We start from the raw sequence: 27,786 nt of genomic DNA, 5'->3' as shown, positions 1-27,786 counted from the left end.
CCATCTAATGCAGGTGTATCACTTTCCTCCGAAGACCAATCTCCCACACTTAGCAGAACTTCTTCTCAGGAGCAGGAGCAGATCACTTTTAAACACAAGAGATTCTACAGATGCTGGAAATGCAGAGAAATACACTCAGAACGTTGGAGGATCTCGGTAGGTCAGGCAGCGTCTATGGAGAGGAATAAACAGTTGACATTTTGAGCTGAGACCCTTCGCCAGGACCGGAAAGGAAGTGGGAAGAAGCCAGAATAAGAAGGTGGGGGAGGGGAAGGAGTAGAAGCTGGCAGGTGACGGGTGAAATCAGGGCATGACGTGAGAAGTCGGGAGGTGATCGGTGGAAAAAGTAAAGGGCTGAAGAAGAAGGAATTGGTAGGAGAGGAGAATGGACCATGGGAGAACAGGAAGGAGGAGGGGAACCAGAGGGAGGTGATAGGCAGGTGAGAATAGGACGAAGGGGTAAGAGGGAATGGTAAAAGGGAGAAGGGGAGAAAATTACTGGAAGTTAGACCAGGTTGGAGGCTACCCAGGTGGAACTTGAGGTGTTGCTCCTCTAGCCTGGGAGTGACCTCATCATGGTAGTAGAGGAGGCTATGGACTGACACGTTGGAATGGTTATTTTATCATTTATTAGTGTTTTTGGATCTGGGTGTTAATGGCAGATTTATTGCCAATACCTAACTGACCTTGTGAAAGTGGCAGGGAGCACCTATTTGAAAGCGTGCAGTTTTTCTGGTGAAGGGACTTCCACAATGGTGTAGGTCGAAGATCCTGGGGTTTAGACCCAGTGACAACAGAGAGCAGGTGTCAGTTTTCCTGAAGCACATGTCCTTTTTGGGTTTAGGAGTCGCTGACAAAATTATCAAGGCAAGTAACCGCAGTGCAGTTTGTCTATGGGGTAGTGGGGGGAATGAATGCTTAAGGTGGAGCTGGACTTGTCCTAGGCCATGGACAATATTCCATCAGTCTCTCATTTGTGTGTAGTAGATAGTTGAAAGGCTTTGGATGTCTGGAGGTGGGTCACTCACTACTAGATACCGGTCTCCAGCTTGCACATGAGTTCATGTGGCTGGTCCTGTTGAATTTCTGGTTGAATGGTGAGGTTGTTGATGTTGGGGGTTTTAAAATGGTAATGCCAATGAATATCAAGGGTAGCTTACGTGTTCTCTTGTTGGAAACTTGGTATTGCTCAGCAGCTTATACCTGAATGATGTCTTGGTCTCGCCGTCTTTCATGCGTCTGCTCTGCCAATCAGTGAGGACATGTCTGATCTAAATCTGAATTCTTACCCTGCCTGATGTGGATCCGGTGCCCACTACGCAGAACACCAGCGAGCTTCAGACAAGGAGTGAAGGAAGAGTCGTTGTGCACGGACTGAGTGGGAAACTCCTAATGGAACACGGCCGGGAGCTGGCCGTTGGGACCAGGTGCAGGGGCAAAGCGTTAGGTGCAGGGGTGCTGTGTGGTTTTTGTACCTAGCTGGCAGCCTGCATTCCAGAAGGGCTGAGGGTTGAAGTTACTGGAGTCCACCCTGTACGAGGACGGGTAGATGCGTGACAGCTGCTGCTGGTTCACCCGGAGGAACTGCTGGGGCTTCTGTTGCAGGAGCTGGTGGGTTTTTGCCTCGCTGAACGAAGAGACCTGCCAACTGCACACGACTGTTGGAGAGACCAAGCACAGGAGCGGTTACAAAAGGACAAGTGAGAGGAACACAGCCTCACCCACACTTAAAGCAGCAAGGACCCACTCCTCACGGCTTCCCAGGCCCCCTCACTTGCCCAGGCCTCTTGCCACACTGACGAATCAGAAATAGTGACCATCACCGGACCAGATACTGTGCCTTCCTAACAATGGGAATATGGGAGGAGAACGTTCAGTCAACAGCTTCAGGTTTGTCACAGAATTAAACAGCAAAGAAGGTGGCCATTTCTGCTGACCACTTCTCCATGCCAGGCCCACCTCGTGGGTCCCACTTCTATGCTTTCTTCCACCCTTTTCCACACTCTGCACACTTCTCTCCCTTGAAAAATGGCCTGTTGTTTCTGGACTGAAATCTCTTTGGTGTGGACCAGGGGTACTGAGGTACTTGGCCATAGCTCAGTGGCTGAATTGCCAACAAGTTCCTGCTCACCATCTAATCTCTCAACCTCCTACTCACCAGTCTCCAAACTCCCAACATCCCCCAACTCCCTAATCTCTGCTCTCAACCATCCACAGTCTCCGTTCTCTTGACTATCACCACTTCCCAATCTCCAATCTCCCAACCATTCCCCATTCTCCACTCTCCAGTCCCCCAGCCGCTTCCCAATCCATAGCCTCTGATTCTACAATGCTTGACCTCAGACTGAATTCCCTTTGGCCTAGGATCCCTTCAAAGGCAAGTCTGAGCCTGGAGTGCTAATGGTGTGAGGTCTGTGGACTATCTCTGTGGGCGGGATTATAGATAGTTCCCTCTGTATCACCCGGGATGGACTGGCTGAAATTACGCCTTGTAATATCTAGCTGCCCCTGGTCTCACACCCTATGCCCATCACTCACTACGTCAGGCTTTTTTTTCCATGGGTCAGATGAAATAATAAATCAATGCATTTTGTACCACCCACCTTCAGAGTCGATATCGTATATGCCGACAGACTTTGTGTACTTAACCAGGTCCGAGAGGGCCCGGGAGAGTTTCATGGTCTTCTTCTGCCTGCTGCTCCTGACAAAAGAAGGGAAAGTTAAGCGTCTGATCCATGGTGTCATTAAGAGTGGCTGAATGACGATGGCCAGAATGGCCTTCCTGCAATTGGCTTGTGTAGCTCTATAAATAAACTATGAGAGGCTATCCTTAGATCTGGGCAATGGGACTGTGTCAATAAGTGCTCATTGTGAACTGGACAAAATTGGCCAGCCTGCACCTTCTCCAATGGTTACCGTCCACAATACCTTTGTTTGAATGTTGTGCTGGGCACGGCCAGTCCCCTCCTTTAGTCCATCCCTCTTACTCACCTTGCTGAATGCACCGCGCTTCGGCCAGCAGTGGTCTGATGCTCGTGCTCTTCTTCATCATCCTCCAGGCTCGAGGACTTCTTTATCTTCACAGCTTTTTTCTGCAACAAGTGAAATTGTAACACTGATTGAATGGTCATAGGTTCTGAGGGTGCAATGTTCCTGACGTTGCTAAGTGCCCTTTTCTGCGGCCCCTATAGGGACCCCGGTGAGGCAGTACCACAGAATGTTACTGAACAGGCTTCCAGCAATTTAGACTCTTTGATGCAGAGATCAAGTTAAAATTTCACCAAGAAGGCTGTGGAAAATTTGGGAATGAATATTAAAGATAGTGATGGAACTATTAGATTGTTACCTGTTTGACTAGTGACTTATGGGAAAAGAAACCTGCCATCCTTACCCAGGTTGGCCTGTGGCTCACTCCAGAACCACTACTATATTGACCCTCAATGACATTGTCAGATTAGAGGCCATTATGTGTGGGCAACATATGTCTACAGTCTGCGGACAAAGTTTAAAGAAGTCCTTAACACTGGTCTCATCCTGGTGTGCAACCACAATGTAAGGTTAAAGAGGGAGCAAAAGATATATCCTTGTACCCTTACCCACCATTTTGTCTATGATGGCATACAGAAATATGTAAAATTATGAGAGGTATAGATAGGTTAAATGCAAGCAGGGTTTTTTTCCCACTGGGGTTTGGTAAGACTAGATTCAGAAGTAACTATAAACGCAAGATATTCTGCAGATGCTGGGAATCCAGAGTAATACACGCAGAATGCTGGAGGACCTCAGCATTTCAGGCAGCATCTTTGGAGAGAAATAAACAGTTGATGCTTCGACCCTTCATCGGGTCTCCACCCAAAACATCGACTGCTGAGTTGCTCAAGCATTTTGTAATTGTTACTCTAGAACTAGAAGTCACAGGTTAAGGGTGAAAGGTAAAATGTTTAAGGGGAGCCTGAGAAGGAGCATCTTCACTCAGAGGGTGGGGAGAGTGTGGAATAAGCTGCCAGCGGAAGTGGTGGGTGCGGGTTCAATTTCAATCTTTATGAGAAGCTTAGATAAGTAGATGGATGGGAGGTGTATGGTGGGCTATGGTCCAGATGTGGGTTGATGGGACTAGGCAGAATAATAGTTTGGCACAGACTAGATGGGAATAGGGGCCTGGTTCTCTATAATTCTATGGAGCCTCAGGTCTCAGTCTGAATGGGTTTATGTGATATCCTGTCCCACCATGATATCCTGACACAGCATGAGTCCGATTTCTGTGACACAGCTCCGACACTTTGTGAATACAACTTCAAGATGGCTTGCTGTTTGCTCCCATCTTTGCCTCATTTCCACACAACGCAGTCCCAGCTGTGCTAGGTGCTATCGAGCACAAAATAAAGCACCCTAGGAAGTTTAAGTGCAACCAGTGAATGACCTCTGAAATACCATCACTGAATAAGGAAGGATAGAGAGCAGTTCATCTCCACGCAAACTCCCACATGTATCTGTGATTAGATTGTTTGCTTTAAGTGATGAGTAAGCTCGTCAGCACTCCCGGGAGCAACCCCTGCTCTCTTCCCAATAACGTCACGGGCACAGGAAGACCAAGACGAAGACTGATCTTAATGGAAGGATGCCAACTCCAACAGCATGGCCCTCTGTCAGTAATGCACACAGCCATGAGCCTAGCTCAGGGCTTCTCATCCGATTCTGTGGAACCCTGGGGTTCCGTGATAGGTGAGATAGGGGAGGCCGCTGATAATTGGTGAGCACCGTACTGCAAGGAGGGGAGGACGGTAGGCTGATGAGGAGCGTGAAGTGCGTTTTCTGAGCATTGAATGGATGTGCTCAACTTGAGCTGTGATGTCAGCCTCATGAATTACCTCCCCAACTTTCCCTTATGACTTAACTTTATGGAAATGAACAAACTCTACCAGTGTAGTAGAAAATTAGAGGGAAATTTTCATTCTAAAGAAAGAATTTTTACACGCCGAAAGAACTGTGTTGGCATCTGTACTGACGGTGCCCCATCACTGGCTGGTTCTATGAGAGATTTCCTTTCTCCTGTAAAAATAGAAAATCATGACGTTGTTACAACACTGCTTTCTACACAGAGAGGCGCTGATGTCAAAAACTCTTGGAGATGAAATGAAAAAGTTCTGGATGATGCTACAAAAATAGTTAACTTTATTAAACAAAGGCCAGTTCACTTAAGAATGTTTAAAAAATGTGTGAAAGCCTGGACAAAGAGCACTGCAGTCTTTGGCTACATACAGAAATCCAGTGGCTTAGCAGAGGAAGAGTTCTCAACAGGGTGTTTGAGCTGAAAGGTGATTTGCAGGAGTACTTTCAAGAAAATAGTAGGCTAGATTTTGCTAAGTGCTTTGAAAATAAAGAATGGCTGCAGGAACTAGACTACTTAGCAGACATTTTTCATCATACGAACCAGTTGAACAAGCCTTTGCAAGGTCCTGGAGAAAATGTTTTGTCTTCAAGTGACAAGATTCTTGGATTTAAAAGGAAACTGATTCTTTGGAAAAATCATGTTGCAAAAGGAAATCTTGAAATGTTTCCACTGCCGTTTGGCCTTGAGAGTGAGGAAGGATCAGCAAGTCTCGAGTCTTATTGAAAACCACCTGGAAGAACTACAGGACAAAATCGAGCAGTATTTTTCCTCCCTTTCAACACAAGTGTATGACTAGGTGTATCTCTGAATCTTCTGCTTAGCCTGAGCACGTGACTTTGAGAGAAGAGGAAGAACTTTGTGAGGTGCAGTCCGATCGTGCGCTCAAGATGAGATTTACTGACCTGACCCTGGACAAGTTCTGGACTTCTGTGAAAGAAGAGTATCCTGCCATTCATAGGAAAGCAATGAACATTTTACTGCAGTTTCAACTTCTTACATGTGTGAGTAAGCTTTTTCTTGTTTAACAAGCATCAACAGCAAGGATAGAAATCGTCTCATTCCAGTTGAAGGTGAAATCCCTGTGTGCTTATCTCAAGTTCGACCCAGAATTGAGTATTTGTGCAGCAAAAATCAAGCACAGGTTTCATATGCTGGGCCTATACTTGAGTCTGATCACGTCACTTAGTAAGAAAATGTTTTCTTAAAGTCTTGTATAAAATTGTGTCATGAGCTATATTTTAATTCGTATTGCTTTGGCTTATGGTTTTTAGTGACTTTACTGTTCAACAATGTCAATAAATTTTCATGTTGTAAATAGCATTAATTTAAATCAATTTACAATCTTTATTTAAATTGAATCTACAGAGCCTACCTTTAGAAAATTTAAACCCCAATTTGGCTTAATCCAGTTATTTAACAGACATTTATTATGTTTGCCTTATGAGTTTTTAAAATTTACAAAAGGGAAAGAAAGAGATTAATTTCAAGAAAGGTAAGCTAAACTTAACCACCTGATTTTTTTCAAGAAAGGTTGGCTAAAAATTCTTTCTCTACTCGAAAGAGCATTGACAATTATTTTTAGATTATTATATCTACAACTTACTGATCACACTAACGTACCGTGAGCTGTAGATATAATAATTTTTATTACATCTTCAGTGAGACCTGAAAATTATTTCAAGGGTTCCTCCAGAGCAAAAAGGTTGAGACAGGCTGGCTCAGTTCTCTAAGAGTGGTGCTTTACTCCTGTCACCTCCGCCTCAGAAAGCAAGGTGCTCCCTACTCAGCCACAGCAGGCCCCTGTTGGATAAATAGGACCAAGTAGCAACTTTATTCGCCATATACGCTTATAAGAATTAGGAACTTGCTGTGGTATATTGGCACGACGTTCAATAGAAAACAACATTCAACAATTATAAAGAATAAAATATTATGTATAAATCGTTGCTGTTCCTCTCTGCACCTCGCGGCGCATCAGGTGGTAACCTCGCCATTTCTTTAGTGTTCATCTGTTTTTTATGAGGCTGGGTTGCTAGCTCAGTGCTCACCCAGCCCAGCACAGATGGAAAGCAGGCTGGATTCGAACCTGGGACCACTTGCCTCGAAGTTCCAGTACACCACTGGCCGGCTTATATATAAGTTAGAGGCTAAAGTATGGATATGGAATACAATGTTCATTAATACATATAATACCAGCATGCACTTACAATTTAAACAGCATTATAAAATGAGATTTAAAGTGTTTCCAGTGCATTCCGTTGACTGAGGTAATAGCTAGAGGGGTCTGGGGCTACCCTCTATCTATTACCTTATCTAATGGGCCACCCTATAGATGCTATCCTGGAAATTTGTCATTTATTGCACTGATATGTTGTCCATATCACCCATAAGAAAGAGGAAACTTCAGCCACAAGATTTATTTTGTGTGTACTACTTCAGCTGCCTCTCTCTGGAAGTTTCTGGAAGTACCAACTCGACTGACCTTGCGCTTGGAGAAACTGCCAATGAAGGAGCGACTGTGCCTCTTGTTGGTGACTGGATCTTCTCCAGAGTCTGTCCCATCATCAGTTTTACTCTGTCAGCAGAAGAGATTTAGCCACATTAACAAAATGGGGACAGAATGAAAAGTACACATTAGTGAGAATCAGATAAAGGTTCTATTTGCGGGAAATTGCATTTCACTAATTTGATCGAGTTTTATTTTTGAAGAGGTGACTAGGATTGATGAGGGCAGGGTAGTAGATGTTATCTACATGGACTTTAACAAGCACTTTGCCAAGAACCTGCATAGTAAGCTGATTCAGGTTAGATCATATTGGATCCAGGGTCAGCTGCCTACCTGGCTTGGTGGTAGGGTGTCAAAGGGTGGTAGGGAAGGGTTGTTCTCCAGATTGGAGACTTGTCACCAACAGGGTGCCATAAGGATCCGTTTGAGGCCTCTGGTATTTGTAATAAACATTAATGATTTGGATAAGCATGTTGTAAATTTCGGTGAGTAAGTTTGTGCGAGAAACCAAATCTGCTGGTATAGTGGACAGTGTGATAAATTGTTTCAAGTTACAACAGGATTGAGTTGTCGATGTCTATCACGGGTAAAGCCCTCCCCACCAATGAGCACATTTTTAAGGAGCTCTGTTGCAGGAAATCAGCATCCGTCATCAAGGGCTCCCACCATCCAGGCCATGCTCTCTTCCCGCAGCTACCATCAGGAAGGAGGTACAGGCACAGGTCCCACACCACCAGGTGCAGAAAGTTATTATCTTTCAACCATTAGGCTCTAGAACCAGAGGGCATAACTTCACTCAACTTCCCACCCCAAAGCACTCAACTGAGTCCACAACTTATGGACTGAATGTCAAGGATTCTACAACTCACGTTCTCAATATTTATTGCTTATTTATTTATTATTATTATTTTATTTTGTATTCTCTTTTTGTATTTGCATATTGGTTGTTTGTCTTTGCTGTGTGTAGCTTTTCCATTGATTCTATCGTGTTTCTTTGTATTTACTGTGAATGCCCACAAGAAAACAAATCTCGGGGTAGTATATGCTGACTTACTGTATACTTACTTTGATAATAGAGTTACTTTGAACTTTGAACAGGATCTAGATCATCTGGGGGAATGGACAAAAGAATGGCAGATGGAATTTAACTCAAGACAGGCATCAAGCGCAGCTCTTTCGGGTATTAAACCAGGCACAGATATACACAGTAAAAGACAGGGCCCTGGGGAGTGTAACTGAACAGCAAGAACTTTGGTTACAAGTACTGTACATAGTTCCCAAAAGCGGTGAGGTAAATAGAATGGTGATGAAGGTATATGACATAAAAGACATAATGGCTGGGGCAATGAATAAAAGAGTTGGAACATTATGTTCCAACTCAGTAAGATATTTGTGAGACTACACTAGAGAGCATTGTGTGCAGTTCCAGTTGCCATGCTATAGGAAGGATGTGCCTAAACGAGAGAGGGCGCAGAAAAGATTCATGAGGATGTTGTCGGGACTAAAGGGATTTAGTTATAAGGAGAGAGCGGATTGGGTGAGATTGTACTTCCTGGAGCGAAGGAGGCTGAGAAACAACCTTATAAAGGTTTGTAAGATTATGAGTGGAATAGATAGAGTGGTTAATCACAAATCCTCTTGCCAGAGTCGGGGAGTCTAAAACTGGTGAGAGGGGAAAGTCTGAGGAGCAAGTTTTTCATGCTTTTTAAAAAAGGAGGGAGAGAGAAACCGGGGAATTATAGACCGGTTAGCCTAATGTCGGTGGTGGGGAAACTGCTGGAGTCAGTTATCAAAGATGTGATAACAGCACATTTGGAAAGTGGTGAAATCATTGGACAAAGTCAGCATGGATTTGTGAAAGGAAAATCATGTCTGACGAATCTCATAGAATTTTTTGAGGATGTAACTAGTAGAGTGGATAGGGGAGAACCAGTGGATGTGGTATATTTGGATTTTCAAAAGGCTTTTGACAAGGTCCCACACAGGAGATTAGTGTGCAAACTTAAAGCACACGGTATTGGGGGTAAGGTATTGATGTGGATAGAGAATTGGTTGGCAGACAGGAAGCAAAGAGTGGGAATAAACAGGACCTTTTCAGAATGGCAGGCAGTGACTAGTGGGGTACCGCAAGGCTCAGTGCTGGGACCCCAGTTGTTTACAATGTATATTAATGACTTGGATGAGGGAATTAAATGCAGCATCTCCAAGTTTGCAGATGACACGAAGCTGGGTGGCAGTGTTAGCTGTGAGGAGGATTGTAAGAGGATGCAGAGTGACTTGGATAGGTTGGGTGAGTGGGCAAATTCATGGCAGATGCAATTTAATGTGGATAGATGTGAAGTTATCCACTTTGGTGGCAAAAATAGGAAAACAGATTATTATCTGAATGGTGGCCAATTAGGAAAAGGGGAGGTGCAATGAGACCTGGGTGTCATTATACACCGGTCATTGAAAGTGGGCATGCAGGTACAGCAGGCGGTGAAAAAGGCGAATGGTATGCTGGCATTTATAGCGAGAGGATTCGAGTACAGGAGCAGGGAGGTACTACTGCAGTTGTACAAGGCCTTGGTGAGACCACACCTGGAGTATTGTGTGCAGTTTTGGTCCCCTAATCTGAGGAAAGACATCCTTGCCATAGAGGGAGTACAAAGAAGGTTCACCAGATTGATTCCTGGGATGGCAGGACTTTCATATGAAGAAAGAATGGATGAACTGGGCTTGTACTCGTTGGAATTTAGAAGATTGAGGGAGGATCTGATTGAAACGTATAAAATCCTAAAGGGATTGGACAGGCTAGATGCAGGAAGATTGTTCCCAATGTTGGGGAAGTCCAGAACGAGGGGTCACAGTTTGAGGATAAAGGGGAAGCCTTTTAGGAGCGAGATTAGGAAAAACTTCTTCACACAGAGAGTGGTGAATCTGTGGAATTCTCTGCCACAGGAAACAGTTGAGGCCAGTTCATTGGCTATATTTAAGAGGGAGTTAGATATGGCCCTTGTGGCTACGGGGATCAGGGGGTATGGAGGGAAGGCTGGGGCGGGGTTCTGAGTTGGATGATCAGCCATGATCATAATAAATGGCGGTGCAGGCTCGAAGGGCTGAATGGCCTACTCCTGCACCTATTTTCTATGCTTCTATGTTTCTATGCAGAGGGTGGTGGTGGGTATAAAGAACAGATTGGCAGAGGTGGGTACAGTTGTAATATTTAAAGGCATTTGGGGAGGTTCATGAATAAGAAAGTTTTAGAAAAGGGTTCCCAACCTGAGTCTCACAGACCCCTTGCTTATGGCATAAAAAAGGTTGGGAACCTCTGGTTTAGGAGGATGTGGGCAAAATGCAGGTGGCTGGGACTGGCACTAGCCTAGGGAGGCACCATGTAGGCATGGATAAATGGGGTGAGTAGCCCGCTTCTATTCTGGATAGTTCCATGAGTGATAGACATAAGGAGAGGGCTAGCCAGAGTGTAGGGAGGGTAGGAGAGAAAGAGGGAGAGGAAAGGAGAAAGAGAGACAGGAAGATTGACTCAGAATGAGGAAGGGAAGCAGTCAGAGGGCCCGTCATAAAGTTAGCAAACTACGCTGCTCCACACCTCCAGAGAAAAAAAACTAAAGCTCACAACAGGCAAACCTGAAACACTAGCTTCTGAAGCTACCCCAGTCTCACATCATTTATCACTGTCACTCATTTCAATTAAATCACCATTCACGGTATTTAAATGTTGGATATCAGCACCATTTAGGATTCGGCAAGTAGATGTGCAGCTCGCTGTGTAAGAAGTTACTCCCTTAACTTAGCCACTCGAGGGTATTGAGTAGAGTAGTTTTACAACACAGGTGCCATCCTAGCTCAGGATAACACGACGTTAACAATCAGAGTCAAGCACAAAGAGAGAACAACATATAGTTACAAATGCAGAAACACAGAGGTGAGCTGAGCTGTGAACTCAGTCAGCCCATCATGAACACCAGCCTCCCTGCATCCCAGACATCTTCAAGGAGCGATGCCTCAAAAAGGCAGCATCCATCATTAAGGACCACCACCACCCAGGACATGCCCTCTTCACACTGCTGCCATCAGGGAAGTGGTACAGGACCCTGAAGGCACACATCCAATGATTCAGGAATGGCTTCTTCCTCTCTGCCGCCAGATCTCTGACGGACATTGGTCCTACGAAAATTACCTCACTGCTTTCCTTTCCTCTTTTTGCACTTTTTATTTAACTGTTAAAATATAAATATATATATACACACACACACACACACACACACACACACACACACATACATAGGCACATATACATTGTAATATACAGTTTTTATTATATATTGCAATGTACATATGCCAGTAATATTAAACCCGATTCTGAGGAAAATGGAGGCATGGACAAGGAGAGGGAAGTGAGGAAGTAGACATCTTCCAATATATGTGACTCAAAGACACATTTAGGATGAAAGGCGTGTGCAGATAAAAGGAGAAAGGACAGAGAAAGGAAGAAATTATTATTCAATGCATGGATTGAATCTTTTGAACTGATTGAGTTACAAAGGCAATAAATTACAGCCAGTGTCACATTTCATGTTTACAACCTGTTCCTCCCTTGTAGGCTTTAATCAAAGGGTTCGATAACTAAATAGCTCAAAGAATGTTGAATCTAGGGACTGCAATGCAGTGCGGTTTTCAGCTGAGATGTTTCACAGTGGTGGCCAGTGAAGCAGTACTGTCTCATCCATGGCGCCACTGCCGTACCAGACTATCAGACATTGCCCACTCACTACTGCGGAGAGACAGACTTCAAGAAAAAGTTACACAAGATATTAGGTGCTCAAAAGTGATGAGAAAGCCAATGTTTAAAAAATTCCTTGTGTGTAGTATTGTGGGAGATTCACCCCTTTCTGTGACTTGAATGTAAAGGAGTATTTTCAGTGTATTGCTCTCTATGTAGTTTGGCCAATCTTCATTTATCTGCCTTCTTTATGCTCATATTGTTTAGGGGATAATGATGAGCCCAGGACCAGAGGCTCTAAAGTAGTGCCTAGAGGATTCTTACTCCACTTGAGAGGGCAGACCGGGCCTTGATTAAAGGTCTTGTCCCAAGGACGGTATCTCCAGCAGTGCAGCCAACCTCAGCATTACTCTGGAGTACGAGCCTGGAATATCGTACCTCGGCCTCCAACAGGAGGCTGAATCAGTAACCGTTTGACTCAAAGATGAGATAGTTTAATCACAACTGATGTGACCTGAGCTGTGATGTAAATATTCAATCAGCTGAGTCCACACTCTTCTCGAAGTAGGTTGATCTGGGGGTGCAGGGGGGGGATTTGGGATTGAAATGAAAGTGGCATTGTTAGTGCTTATTGTTCCATTCACTCTCAATCCACATCCTATTCTTTCCCTTAAGTTTTCCCTTAACTTTTCCCTTAACTACATCCATTCTATTCACCTCAAGCACTCCAGAGTAAACTCCTATTCTGACCAAAGACGTTTCTATTAATTCTTCATTGCTTTTTATCAGTCACTGACTTATAATTGTGACCCCTAACAGATTGGAAGAATCTTCTCTATGTTTAACCTATTGAACCCTTTCAGAAACCTGGGATTCTGTATTGGGTCACCTGTTTTCGTAGAAGTTGAAGGGACCCGGCCAAAACATTGACTCTTTCTTCTCCTCCAGAGATACTGCCTGACTTGCTTCAGAATTTTGTGAGCGTTGCTCAAGATTTCCAGCATCTGCAGAATGTCTTGTGCCCTGTCTGTTCCCTCTTTGCTAACAGAATGTAACAGGAGCAGGAGTAGGATAAATGACCCTTGAACTGGCACTGTCATTCAGTGTGGTCATGTTAATCCAAATGTGGCCTCATCACCGCTTTTCTGCCCTCTCCCCAAACCCCTTGACTCTTTCGAAAATCAGATGTCTGTCTTCTCCACTGTAAAAACATTAACTAACTCTGCTTCTCATAGCTCTCTGGGATTAGAAATTGCTGCACATTTCGTTCTGAAACCATGGCCTGTATTAGTGGAAACACCCTTTCAGCATCCACCCTTTCGGTCTGCCTTCAAATCGTATGTTTCAATATTACCTCCCATCTTGACTCTGGTGAGTATAGGCTCAGCCAGCTGAAATTCCGTTCATACATTAACTCCTTCATCCTAGGACTTACCCAACTGAGCTTTATCTGCACTACCTCCAATGCAAAAAGATCCTTTCTTAAATATGGAGATCAAAACTATGTACAGTATCTCAAGATACAAAGTAAATTTATTATCAAAGTACATATATGTCTGTATCACCCTGAGATTCATTTTCTTGTGGTCATACTCAATAAATCCAATAACCATAATAGAATCAATTAAAAGACTTTACCCAACAGGGCACACAACTAGTGTGCAAAAGACAGCAAACAATGCAAATACAAAAGGAAAAAAAAAAGAAATAATAATAATAATAATAATAAGAAGAAGAAATAACTAAACAATAAATATCAAGAACATGAGATGAACTCTCTCCTTGAAAGTGAGTCTGTAGGTTGTGGGATGCGAGTTCAGTGATGGAGCAAGTGAAGCTGAGTGAACTTATCCCTTCTGGTTCAGAAGCCTGATGGCTGAGGGGTAAATAGCTGTTCCTTAACCTGGTGTGCTGGGTCCAGAGGCTCTTGTATCTTCTTCCTGATGGCATCAACCCTTTGTGGATTTACATCAAAACTTCTGTCCTAAGATACTCCAAATCTCTTGCAAAGAAGGCCAACATTTGACTCGCTTTCCTGCTTCGTAACCCTTTGACTTTTATCTGCTAGAACCCTCTTTGTAACACAATGTACCACAATATCACTGTTCTGTTTTTTTTTCAAACACAATTGTCCTTCTGAATTCTATGTGCAATTGAAATGGAAATGAAGGCAAGGTCCATGGCCCCTGCTTGCATGGACACTGACCACAAGCCTCATTGGGTCAATGGAAGACGGGAGAACGGAAATAGAGTCATAATGTCATGGAATGCTACAGTACAGAAGCAGGCCCTTTGGCCCATCTAGTCTGTGGTAAATCATTAATCTGCCTAGTTCCTTTGACCTGCACGTGGACCATAGCACTCCATACCCCTCCCATCCATGTACCTATCCAAATTTCTCTTTAATGTTGAAATTGAACCCAGATCCACCACTTGCACTGACAGCTCATTCCACATTCTCACTCCCCCCGAGTGAAAATGTTCCCCCTCATGTTCCCCTTAAACATTTCAAATTTCACCCTTCACCCTTAACCCGTGACCTCTAGTTGTAATCTCACCCAACCTCCATGAAAAAAGCCTGCTTGCATTTACCCTATCTAGACCCTTTATAATTTTGTATACCTCTATCAAATCTCCCCTCAATCTTCTACATTCTGGGGAATAAAATCCTAACTTATTCAACTTTTCCCTATAACTCAGATGCCCAAGTCCCGGAAACATCCATGTAAATTTTCTCTGCACTCTCTAAATCTTATATACATCTTAGGTCACCTGCAGGCGGGTGACCAAAACTGCACACAATGCTCCAAACTAAGCCTTGCCAATGTCTTATTCAGTTTCAAGATATCATCCCAACTCCTGTACTCAGTACATTGATTTATGAAGGCCAGTATGCCAAAAGCTTTCTTTATGATCCTATCTACTTGTGACGCCACTTTCTGTATTCCCAGATCCCTCTGTTCTGCTGCACTCTTTAGTGTCCTACTGCTCACTGTGTAGGACCTGCTCTGGTTAGTCCTCCCAAGGAGCAACACCTCACACTTCTCCCATGAAGCCAGTGTCTAATCCAATTTACTACTTCATCTTGAATGCCGAGCAATTGAACCTTCTCGACAAACCTCCCATGTGGGACCTTGTCGAAGGCCTTGCTAAAGTCCATGTTGACAACATCCACTGCCTTGCCTCCATTAACTTTCCTGGTAACTTCCCCAAAAAAACTCTATAAAATTGATTAGACACCACCTACCACACACAAAGCTGTGTTGACTATCTCCAATCAGTCCCTGTCTATCCAAATACTTATATATTTGGTCACTTAGAATGCCTTCCAATTAACTGTCCAATGACTAATGTCCAGCTCACCAGCCTATAACTTCCTGGCTTATTATTAGAACCTTTATTAAACAACAGGACAACATTGGCTATCCTCCAATCCTCCAGCACCACACCTCGGACTAAAAATGTTTTAAATATCTGTGCTGGAGCCCCTACAATTTCTGCACCAGCCTCCCACAGGGTCTGAGGGAACACCTTGTCAGGCCCTGGGGATTTATCCGCCCTAATTTGCCTCAAGACAGCAAACACTTCCTCCTCTGTAATCTGTATAGGGTCCATGATCTCTCTGCTGCTTTGCTCCACTTCTATGTCCATCTCCCGAGTAAATACAGGTGCAAAAATTCTACTTAAGATCCACCCCGCATCTCTTTCAGCTCCACACATAGATGACCACGCTGATCTTCCAGAGGACCAATTTTGTCTCTTGCTATCCTTTTGCTTTATATATCTGCAGAAACCCTTAGGATTCTCCTTCACCTTATCTGCTACAGCAACATGACTTTTTTTTAGCTCTCCTGATTTCCTTAAGTGTTGTCTTGCATTTCTTCTGCTCCTCAAGCATCTCATTTGTTCCTGCCTGTCTATATCTGCTATGTACTTCCTTCTTTTCTTAAACAGGGAAAACCAAGGTTTCCTTGTTATCCTTGCCTTTTATTCTGACATACAAACTCTGTATTCACTTTTGTAGGCCTCCCACTTACCAAGTACATCTTTGCCAGAAAACAGCCAGTCCCAGTCCACACTTGCCAGATCCTTTCTGATACCATCAGAACTGGCCTTTCTCCAATTTAGAATCTCAACCCAGGGACTAGACCTAACCTTTTTCATAATTACCTTGGAACTAATGGCATTATGATCACAAGATGCAAAGTGTTCCCTCTCACAAACTTCTGTCATCTGATTGTCTCATTCCCTAATAGGAGATCTAGCATTGTACTGTCTCTAGTTGAGGCTTCAATGTACTGATTAAGGAAGCTTTCCTGAACACGTTTGACAAACTCTTTCCCATTTAGCCCTTTTACAGTATGGGAGTCCCAGTCAATGTGTGGAAAGTTAAAATCACCTACTATCATAACCTTATGTTTCTTGGAACAGTCTGCAATCTCTCTACAAATTTGCTCCTCTAAATTCCACGGACTGTTGGGTGGTCTATAGTATAATCCGCTTAACATGGTCATACCTTTCTTATTTCTCATTTCACAGCCACACTAGATGAGCCCTAAGTCCATCCTGTCTGAGCAGCGCTGTGTCATTTTCCCTGACTAACAATGCCACCCTCCCCCTTTAATCCCTCCTGCTCTGTCATGACTAAAATAACAGAAGCCTGGGATGTTGAGCTGCCATTCCTGCCCCTTCTGCAACCAAGTCTCACTAGTGGCTGCAATGTCATAATTCCACATGCTGATCCATGCCCTCAGCTTACCTCCTTTCCTACAACACTCCTTGCATTGAAATATGTGCAGCTCAGAATATTAGTCTCACCATGCTCAACCTTTTGATCCCTGACTTTGTACGTAGGCTGAACAATGTACTTCTCTACAACCACTTCAGTATCTGTTCTGGTGCCTCTGGTTCCTATACCTCTGCAACTCTCGTTTAACACCCCGCCCCCCCCACCACCTCTGATGCAGCACTACCAAACCTTCCCACTAGGATATTAGCCCCCCTCCAGTTCAGGTGCAAACTGTCTTTCCTGTACAGAGCTCACCTTCCCTGGAGGAGAGCCCAATGATCCAAATATCTGAAGCCCTCCCTCCTGCACCAACTCCTTAGCCATGTGTTAAACTGATCTTCCTATTTCTGGCCTCACTAGCATGTAGCATGGGTATCAATCCTGAAATCATAGCCCTGGATGGAGGTTCTGTTCTTTAACTTAGTACCTAACTCCCTGAACTTACTTTGCAAGACCTTGTCACCCTTCCTACCCATGTCATTGGTACCGACCATGATCTCTGTCCGTTTTTCCTCCCCCCCCCCCCCCAGTTAAAAACGCTGTGGACTCGATCCGAGATGTTCCCGGCCCTGGCAGCCGGAAGGCAACATACCATCCAGGAATTTTGTTCTCGTCTACAGCACCTTGTTTCTGTTCCCCTAAGCAACAAATCCCCTGTCACTATAGCTTACCTCTTCGACCCACTTCCATTCTGAGACACAGAGCCAGACTCAGTGCCAGAGCCCTGCTTGCTGTGGCTTTCTTGGGCTAGTCCACATCAACCTCCAACAGTATCCAAAGCAGTATACCGGTTGTTGAGGGCAGCGACCATAGGGGTACTCTGCACTGCCTGCCTATCCCCTTTCCCCCTCCTGATGATCACCTGGTTACCTGTGTCTTGCATATGGGGAGGTAGTTGCACCTTGTCCTGTCTATCAACCCCTCAGCCTCCTGAGTGATCTGGAGTTCATCCAGTTCCAGCTCCAGCTCATTAATACGGTCTGTTTAAAGGCTAAAGCTGGATGTACTTCCTGCAGGTGCGGTTGTCAGGTCTCCCTGCCTTCCCGTATCCCACAAGAGGAGCATTCCACTATCCTGCCTGGCATCCACACTGTTCTAAATGTGCAATAATAAAGAAAGAAAGAATAAGTAACAAAAAAACCCCTCTACCCACAGCCTACGCCTCTCCTCACTGAAGCCTCGCTGAGCAAAGGTCTCAACTCCCCACTCTAAATGCTGGTCCACTCACACAGTGGCCACTCTGCTTAAACTTGGCTTCTTATCTTGCCAAGTACCTAGTTATGCACAATCCAATGTCCCTTCAGGAACTGTGATGCGCAAAATGTACTGACTGCATCCACTCGCAATCCAAAGTCTCCTTGAGAACTGTGGCTGTCATGGGGAGATAGCCTCCTTAACTTATATGTTTTGGTCCAGTCCTACTCTGGAAACTTTTTGGAAAGACATTTTTAATATTATTTCAAAGGTATTGAATATAGATATCTCTCCCCATCCTATTACTGCTATCTTTGGATTACCTAAAATTTCCAGTAATCTTTCTCCTTCAGCCCGTAGAATGATTGCATTTCTTACTTTAATGGCGAAAAGATATATTTTACAACATTGGAAGGAGACTAATGTTCCAACTACGTTCTTTTGGTTTTCCCAGACGATACTATGTTTAAATTTGGAGAAAATTAGAAGTAATCTTTATGATTCTTCAGCTAAATTTGAACAGACCTGGAGACCTTTTATTCAACATTTTCATTTAATGTAATTTTTTTTTCTCTCTCGGTCCATATTTACATTCCCTTCTTGCTTTTTAACTGTTTTTAATGGAGGTCGGGTTTGAGGACGTGATTGTTTTAAGTTGTTTAACTCTACTTGATTCCTAGTTAGCCAATTGCTTTGCTTTGGTTTTTAGATTAGTTGCATGGTGGGGTTTTTTTTGGGGTTTTTTTGGTTTTTTTTCTTTTCCTTATTGATATGTATGAAAATTAGTATACTATTATATTACCTTGTTATTTTATATCAAAACTGCACTGTTTGTACTAATTTTTTTTGTGTATTAATATCTCTTGTAAAGTTATATTCCAACAGTGTATTAGTGCCTATATGGTTTACCTTTTGTGTACTAATTCAATAAAAAGATTTAAAAAGAGAACTGTGGCGTGCAAAATGTCTATAATCTACAAGGTGAAGTATGTTCTGAAGCGAATTAAGTGAGAGATGGCTCTGGCTGGAACAGGACCATTGCCTCTCAACAGTTGTGTACTGTTCTTTCCTTAATATACAAAGAATGCAGAAGAACTGGAACCAGTATTACACAAAAACAGCAAAAGTAAGCAAATCAGCAAAAGCAACCTCATTCCTTTAAGACCCTTTAGATTCTGAAAGGGTTTAGTAGATTAGATATACTCTTAGTGGCGACTTTATTGGGTACAGTAGGTTTTTTTTGTTTTTTGCACCATTCTCTGTAAACTCTAGAGACTGATATAGATGAAAATCGCAGGAAATCAGCAGTTTCAGAGATACTCTAACCACCCCATCTGGCGTCAGACGGGGTGAGGTGGTTTGAGATCACAGTCAAAGTCACCGAGATCACATTTCTTCCCCAATCCGATGTTTGGTCTGAACAACAACAGAACCTCTTGACCATGTCTTCATGCTTTTCAGCATTGAGTTGCTGCAACATAATTGGCTGACTAGATATTTGCATTAACGAGCAGGTGTACCGGTGTATCTAATAAAGCGGCCACTGAGTGAAGAGAAGATGCTTCTATCAATGAGTAGCCAGAGTTATGACTCAGTTAGTAATAAAAACAATGAAGAATAGTACTGCCTTTAGCCAGAGGAGGACAGCAGGATGTAGTTAAGGAGAAGTTTCACAATCAAAGAATGGGGTCAGAAGGTGGGTGGGAGGAATGAGGAGCACCAACACCACAATTTCTAAATGGGCTGAATGGCCTTTCTGTGGTTTACTCTCTGAACTGCCGCTGTGTTTCCACTTGGCACTGTCCACACTGTTACTGCTGCAGCCCAGGCCAGAGCTGATTCTGACACACAGTGATGGGGCCTGGAGGAATATCAAGGCTGTTTGGCTCCTTACTGTCTCGCTCGCTTTTCTGCAGTCTCCAGGGCTTGAAAAAGTGTAGTTGACTCCATCTATTACTCCCTGCAGAGAGCCTCAATGGTACCCAGTGGCTATAAGAAGCGGCTGGAGTTAAAGTCACATCACAGTTTATTGTTACTCTCCATCAAATCTGCTCAAATTGCAGGCAAGTTTATTTATAGGCTTCATTTGATAATGTAAGGGATGCCGAGAAGCTGCTTTAATGATCTTTCCTGACTTGTCCCGAGTGCATAACAATTTAACTACGTCATGGATTCAAGTCCCATTTGCAGGGTTGGGCAGAACCCCGAGGTGTCATCTGACTGAACCCACGTCTCCCTCAAAGGGGTGAGTTTCTATGCACTAACCTCCCCGCGATCAAGCCACATGTTTTTGGTCCCAGACTCTAAAAAGGACATGGCTGCAGTGGGGAAAGTGCAGACGAGATTTACCTGCATGGTATGAGAACTGAGTGATTACGGCTCTCTGGAGAGAACAAACAGGTTGTGGTTGATGCAGGGCAGAAATGAGAAAAATATTTCGACTTGTGGGAAATTTAAAAACCCAAAGCTATTAGAACAAAAACTTTACTAATGTGTCCAGTGGGAAATATCAAGAAACATCCTAGTGGGCAGGATGCAGAAACTGTTGTCACAGGACTTGCCAAACCAACCTTCTTTACTGGAAACTGGGTCAATAGACAATAGACAATAGGTGCAGGAGTAGGCCATTCAGCCCTTTGAGCCAGCACCACCATTCACTATGATCATGGCTGATCATCCACAATCAGTATCCAGTTCCTGCCTTATCCCCATAACCTTTGATTCTGCTATCTTTAAGAGCTCTATCCATCTCTTTCTTGAAAGAATCCAGAGACTTGGCCTCCACAGCCTTCTGGGGCAGAGCATTCCACATATTCACCGCTCTCTGGGTGAAAAAGTTTTTCCTCAACTCCGTTCTAAATGGCCTACCCCTAATTCTTAAACTGTGGCCTCTGGTTCTGGATTCACCCATCAGCGGGAACATGCTTCCTGCCTCCAGCGTGTCCAATCCCTTAATAATCTTATATGTTTCAATCAGATCCCCTCTCATTCTTCTGAATTCCAGTGTATACAAGCCCAGTGACTCCAATCTTTCAACATATGACAGTCCTGCCATCCCGGGAATTAACCTCGTGAACCTACGCTGCACTCCCTCAATAGCAAGAATGTCCTTCCTCAAATTTAGAGACCAAAACTGCACACAATGCTCCAGGTGTGGTCTCACCAGGGCCCTGTACAGCTGCAGAAGCACCTCTTTGCTCCTATACTCAATTCCCCTTGTTATGAAGGCCAACATGCCATTAGCTTTCTTCACTGCCTGCCGTACCTGCATGCTTGCTTTCAGTGACTGATGTACAAGAACACCTAGATCTTGTTGTACTTCCCCTTTTCCTAACTTGACTCCATTTAGATAATAATCTGCCTTCCTGTTCTTACCACCAAAGTGGATAACCTCACATTTATCCACATTAAACTACATCTGCCCACTCACCCGGCCTGTCCAATTCACCCTGCGTTCTCATAACATCCTCCTCACATTTCACACTGCCACCCAGCTTTGTGTCATCTGCAAATTTGCTAATGTTACTTTTAATCCCTTCATCGAAATCATTAATGTATATTGTAAACAGCTGCGGTCCCAGAACTGAACCCTGCGGTACCCCACTGGTCACCGCCTGCCATTCTGAAAGGGACTCGTTAATTGCTACTCTTTGTTTCCTGTCAGCCAGCCAATTTTCAATCCATGTCAGTACTCTGCCCCCAATACTATGTGCCCTAATTTTGCCCACTAATCTTCTATGTGGGACTTTATCAAAGGCTTTCTGAAAGCCCAGGTACACTACATCCACTGGCTCTCCCTTGACCATTTTCATCGTTACATCCTCAAAAAATTCCAGAAGATTAGTCAAGCACAATTTCCCCTTTGTAAATCCATGCTGACTCGGACCTATCCTGTTACTGCTATCCAAATGTGTCGTAATTTCATCCTTTATAATTGACTCCAGCATCTTTCCCACCACTGACGTCAGGTTAACCGGTCTATAATTCCCTGTTTTCTTTCTTCCTCCTTTCTTGAAAAGTGGGACAACATTAGCCACCCTCCAATCCACAGGAACTGATCCTGAATCCATAGAACATTGGAAAATGATTACCAATGCGTTCATGATTTCTAAAGCCACCTCCTTAAGTACCCTGGGATGCAGACCATCAGGTCCCGGGGACTTATCAGCCTTCAGACCCAACAGTCTATCCAACACCATTTCCTGCCTAATATAAATTTTCTTCAGTTCATCCATTACCCTAGGTCCTTTGGCCACTATTATATCTGGGAGATTGTTTGTGTCTTCCCTAGTGAAGACAGATCCAAAGTACCTGTTCAACTCGTCTGCCATTTCCTTGTTCCTCATAATAAATTCACCCGTTTCTGTCTTCAAGGGCCCAATTTTGGTCTTAACTATTTTTTTCCTTTTCACATACCTAAAGAAGCTTTTACTATCCTCCTTTATATTCTTGGCTAGTTTACCTTCGTACCTCATTTTTTCTTCGCGTATTGCCTTTTTAGTTATCTTCTGTTGCCCTTTAAAAGTTTCCCAATCCTCCGGCTTCCCACTCATCTTTGCTATATTATACTTCTCTTTTATTTTTATACTGTCCTTTACTTCCCTTGTCAGCCACAGCCTCTCCTTCCTCCCCTTAGGATTTTTCTTCCTGTTTGGAATGAACTGATCCTGCACCTTCTGCATTATTCCCAGAAATACCTGCCATTGTTGTTCCACTGTCATCCCTGCTAGGGTATCATTCCATTGAACTTTGGCCAGCTCCTCCCCTATAGCTCCATAGTTCCCTTTGTTCAACTGTAATACTGACACTTCCGATTTTCCCTTCTCCCTCTCAATTTGTAGATCAAATCCGGTTCATTGCACAACACTAAATCTAGAATTGCCTTCTCTCTGGTAGGCTCCAGTACAAGCTGTTCTAAGAATCCATCTCGGAGGGACTCCACAAACTCCCTTTCTTGGGGTCCAGTACCAACCTGATTCTTCCAGTCTACCTGCATGTTGAAATCTCCCATAACAACTGTAGCATTACCTTTGCGACATACCAATTTTAACTCTTGATTCAACTTACACCCTACATCCAGACTACTGTTTGGGGGGCTGTAGATAACTCCCATTATGGTCTTTCTACCCTTAGAATTTCTCAGTTCTATCCATACTGACTCTACGTCTCCTGATTCTATGTCCCCCCTCGCAAGGGACTGAATATCATTCCTCACCAACAGAGCCACCCCACCCCCTCTGCCCATCAGTCTGTCCTTTCGATAGGACGTATATCCTTGAATATTCATTTCCCAGGCCCTGTCCACTTGAAGCCATGTCTCTGTTATTCCCACAACATCATAATTACCAATTTCCAACTGAGCCTCAAGCTCATCTGCTTTATTTTTTAATAGAGTCGGCATCAGGCTCACCCGCTGATGTTTGCCACAGCCCCTTGAATCTCACCAGGGTCCCAGTTCCCACCCTCCCCTGAAACTCACCAGAGTCCTGGTTCCTACCCCCACTGAAAATCACTGTGTACCCAGTTCCCAACCCCCTGAAAATCACTATGATCCCAGTCCCCACACTCCTGAAACACACCATTCTCAGTTCCCACACCCCTGAAACACACCTAGATCCCAGTTTTCACCCCACCGAAACACACCTAGATCCCAGATCTCACACCCCTGAAACACACCTAGATCCCAGATCCTACATGCCTGAAACTCACTGTGATCCTAGATCCCACCATCCACTGAAAGTCACCAGGGTCCCGGTTCCCACTCTCCCTGAAACTCATCAGAGTCCTGGTTCCTACCCCCACTGAAAATCACTGTGTACCCAGTTCCCAACCCCCTGAAAATCACTATGATCCCAGTCCCCACACTCCTGAAACACACCATTCTCAGTTCCCACACCCCTGAAACACACCTAGATCCCAGTTTTCACCCCACCGAAACACACCTAGATCCCAGATCTCACACCCCTGAAACACACCTAGATCCCAGATCCTACATGCCTGAAACTCACTGTGATCCTAGATCCCACCATCCACTGAAAGTCACCAGGGTCCCGGTTCCCACTCTCCCTGAAACTCATCAGAGTCCTGGTTCCTACCCCCACTGAAAATCACCGTGTACCCAGTTCCCAGCCCCCTGAAACTCACGTTGTTCCCAGCTCCCACACTCCAGAAAATCACTGGGGTCCCAGTTCCCACACCCCTGAAACTTACCATTTTTCCAGTTCCTACATGCCTGAAAGTCACCGGGGTCCCTAGTTCCCACCACCCTTGAAACTCCCTGGGGTCCCTGTTCCCACACCCCTGAAACTCACCAGAGTCCCACTTCCCACCATCCCCTGAAAGTCACCTGGGTCCTTATTCCCACACCCCTGAAACTCACCGGGGTCCCCATTCCCACGCCCCTGAAACACATCATTCCCAGTTCTCACACCCCTGAAACTCACTGGGGTACCCATTCCCACACCCCTGAAACTCACTGGGGTCCCACTTCCCACACCCCTGAAACTCCCCGGGGTCCCCATTCCCACACCCCTGAAATTCCCCGGGGTCCCCATTCCCACGCCCCTGAAACACATCATTCCCAGTTCTCACACCCCTGAAACTCACTGGGGTACCCATTCCCACAGCCCTGAAACTCACTGGGGTCCCACTTCCCACACCCCTGAAACTCCCCGGGGTCCCCATTCCCACACCCCTGAAACTCCCCGGGGTCCCCATTCCTACACCCCTGAAATTCACTGGGGTCCCCGTTCCCACATCCCTGAAACTCACCATGGTCTCAGTTCCCACACGTCTGAAACTCATCAGTCCTGGTTCCTACCTGCCTCTGAAACTCACCGCGGTCACAGTTCTCACCTCCCCTGAAGCTCACAGGGGTTCTAGTTTCTGTGAACCTTTTAAACTTGTAAGGTTCAATGGAAAAAGTTACTACAATGCTGTGTAACTTTAAAAAAATGAATTATAAATATCAGAGGAACCTCCAGCATTTTGTGTGTGCTGCCCTAAATTATAAATGTACTGGGTTATTAATAGGAATAACATCCAAAAATAGGTTGGCAGGTTGGAGATAAGTCTCTACCAAAGGAGGTGTAAGGCTTTCCTTCGCTCTGTTAGCCTGTAGGTCACCCTTGGGCAAGGCGTAGCACCCACTTAGTCCCCCAATCAGAAGCCATGAGAGAAGGCGTTGGATGGTCGTATGAACAGCTGGTGCATATCACAAGTCCTGGTTATGTGACCACTGTGACAGACAATCTCTGGTGAGTATTGATAATGGCTGGGGTCACCTGTCTTGTAAAGACACTGCCCTGAAGGAGGCAATGACAAACTACATTGTAGAATAATTTACCAAGAACAATCATAGTGATGGAAAGGCCATGATCGCCTATGTCGTATGACACTACACATACAAACAATCTGAAAAATGGGAATTCTGTCAGTCTAATCAAACCAAAATCTCAAGCATTCCTGATTATTAATGGAAAAGGTATACAGGTTGGTATGCCGAAAAGCTGAGTGTAGGCAAATGGCATGGGGAGGATCATGTGATATACAAACATCAGCACAGACTAGTTGGGCAAAATAACCATTCCCTTGGCTTCATTCTATGTATTCCCAGCATCGGGCATACCATCCCAATTGACAGTGATGACACTTCAGAGAACAATCAGCCTACCATTGACTTCTCCACTGTCGACACGGAGCTGGAGCTTCGTTTATGCTGTTGGAGAGGAAAGAAAGATCATGTGACAAGTTGATGTAGGTGCAGTGGATGCCAGTTTAGTTAATAATCAATAGATCTTAGTCAAAAGCAGAAAAGGATATAGAGACAAAGTAGGGTTGATGGACTGAATTAAATAGTGGAATGGGTTTATAGGGAGAATGGTCTCTTGTCACAATTGTTGTTTTCCCACTCCGACCAGAACGTCTCCCCTCGAAGTCTGGTGCTGGTGCCATTACATCACTGGCTATCTTGTTACAATGACCGCAGCTAATCCCTGTTAGTCATGGCAGTGATGAGCCACGCTAATCACTCATTGGATGGCAAAGTGAGGAATTGAGCTGACTTGCTATGACCAAGAATGAGAGTTCATTCCTCTTTAGACCGTAAGGCTTTAAGACATAGGAGCAGAATTAGGCCATTTGGCCCGTCGCGTCTGATCCACCATTCAATCATGGCTGATCTTTTTTATCCCCTCCTCAGCCCCACTCCCTGGCCTTGCCCCAAAACCTGAGATGCTATGTCCAATCAAGGACCTATCAAGCTCTGCCTTAAATACAGCCAATGATCTGGCCTCCAAAGCTGCCTCTGGTAACAAATCCCACAAATTCACCACCCTCTGGCTGAAGAAATTTCGCTGCATCTCTGTTTTAAATGGATGACCCTCTATACTGAGGCTGTACCCTCTTGTGTTAGAATCTCCCACCACATCCACTCTGTCTGGGCCTTTCAACATTCGAAAGGTTTCAATGAGATCCCTTCATCCTTCTGAATTTCAGTGAGTACAAACCCATCAAATGTTCCTCGTATGATAACCCTTTCATTCCCGGAATCATCTTTGTGAACCTCCTCTGAACCCTCTCCAATGCCAGCACACCTTTTCTTAGATGAGGAGCAGGCTGAGATGATATAGGACATTAGAAAGACAACATTTCCAACAGTTTTGGCTCTAAAACTGAACTTGTTAGCTGATGAGATGGTGGAAGCAGAACCATTGGCACAATTAGAGTCTTGGATCTGTTGCAGGACCACAGACCATGATTGGAATCCTGGCACGAGGCTGGTCAGGTCAACTTCAACTGGTATGGACACACGAGCTGGGCTCAATTCCTGCTTACAGCTTCCACATGGATCTCTTCTATTCCGAGAGAGGGAGCTTTGGCTAGGACTGGCCCCTTTACCTACAGAGGAACTGGCATCTTGCAGCTTCTCAGAGCTATGCAAAAGACCGTGAGCAGCTAAACTCAGCCATCACTCATTCAGGTGGGAAGTATCTGTGTGTCAGTGCTCCAGCCACAGGTCACCTCTGGGATCCCAGATCAGTGGGAGAAGTAGAATTCTGAACAAATGCCCAGGTCTTCCAACCACCAGGATCATTCTGAACTAAAGATTAGTCACTGCAGCCCAAAAAACTCAGGAGATTAGATACTGACCCATTTAAAAAAAACACAAATTCCTTGAATTATTTTGTTTATCAGTAATAAAAATATGGGCGCAGAGAGGAAAATTATAAACAGAAAAAAATCTGCAGATGCTGGAAATCCAAAGCAACACACACACACACACACACACACACACAATGCTGGAGGAACTCAGCAGGTCATGCAGCATCTATGGAAATGAATGAACTGTTCATGTTTCAGGCCAAGACCCTTCTCCAGGGCTCCAAGGAAAATTAGCTGTTAGCTTGGGCAAGGGGAATTGAGGGAGGTGGTTACAGGAAAGAACTTCCAGAGAAAAGGTACCTTTGACCAGATGCTCCCCCTGTAAACTGTCTAACAGCAACCACTGCCTGTACTGGAATTATAATCCAGCAGTCCCTGGGCCAAGTGTGGGCAGCAAAACTCAACCAGCACTCATTCATTAACCATCAGTCAGGTGGGAAATATCATTCTATGTCAGTACACTAAAGCACTGCTCCAGCAATTTAATTACACTGAGCACTAAGCTAAACAGAGTAGAGTTA

General features: G+C 44.4%; 1 protein-coding gene across 2 annotated transcripts in view; it reads right to left on the bottom strand.

Annotated features, from left to right (window-relative positions):
• Positions 1 to 27,786, bottom strand: part of plch2a (phospholipase C, eta 2a) — a 328,352-nt gene that overhangs the window by 46,745 nt on the left and 253,821 nt on the right. For both annotated transcript variants that reach the window (XM_072244834.1, XM_072244833.1), the window contains 5 exons: positions 25,776 to 25,820; positions 7,374 to 7,466; positions 2,992 to 3,092; positions 2,604 to 2,701; positions 1,476 to 1,658 (listed from right to left, as the gene is read on the bottom strand). In XM_072244834.1, the coding sequence (XP_072100935.1) occupies positions 1,476 to 1,658; positions 2,604 to 2,701; positions 2,992 to 3,092; positions 7,374 to 7,466; positions 25,776 to 25,820 (520 nt within the window). The remainder of the gene's footprint in view (positions 1 to 1,475; positions 1,659 to 2,603; positions 2,702 to 2,991; positions 3,093 to 7,373; positions 7,467 to 25,775; positions 25,821 to 27,786) is intronic.

This window comes from Mobula birostris, chromosome 27 (genome assembly GCF_030028105.1).
Source record: "Mobula birostris isolate sMobBir1 chromosome 27, sMobBir1.hap1, whole genome shotgun sequence".
NCBI classification, from domain to species: Eukaryota; Metazoa; Chordata; class Chondrichthyes; order Myliobatiformes; family Myliobatidae; genus Mobula; species Mobula birostris.
Note: the sequence above shows the minus strand (reverse complement) of the source record. Positions and strands in the feature narration are given on the sequence as shown.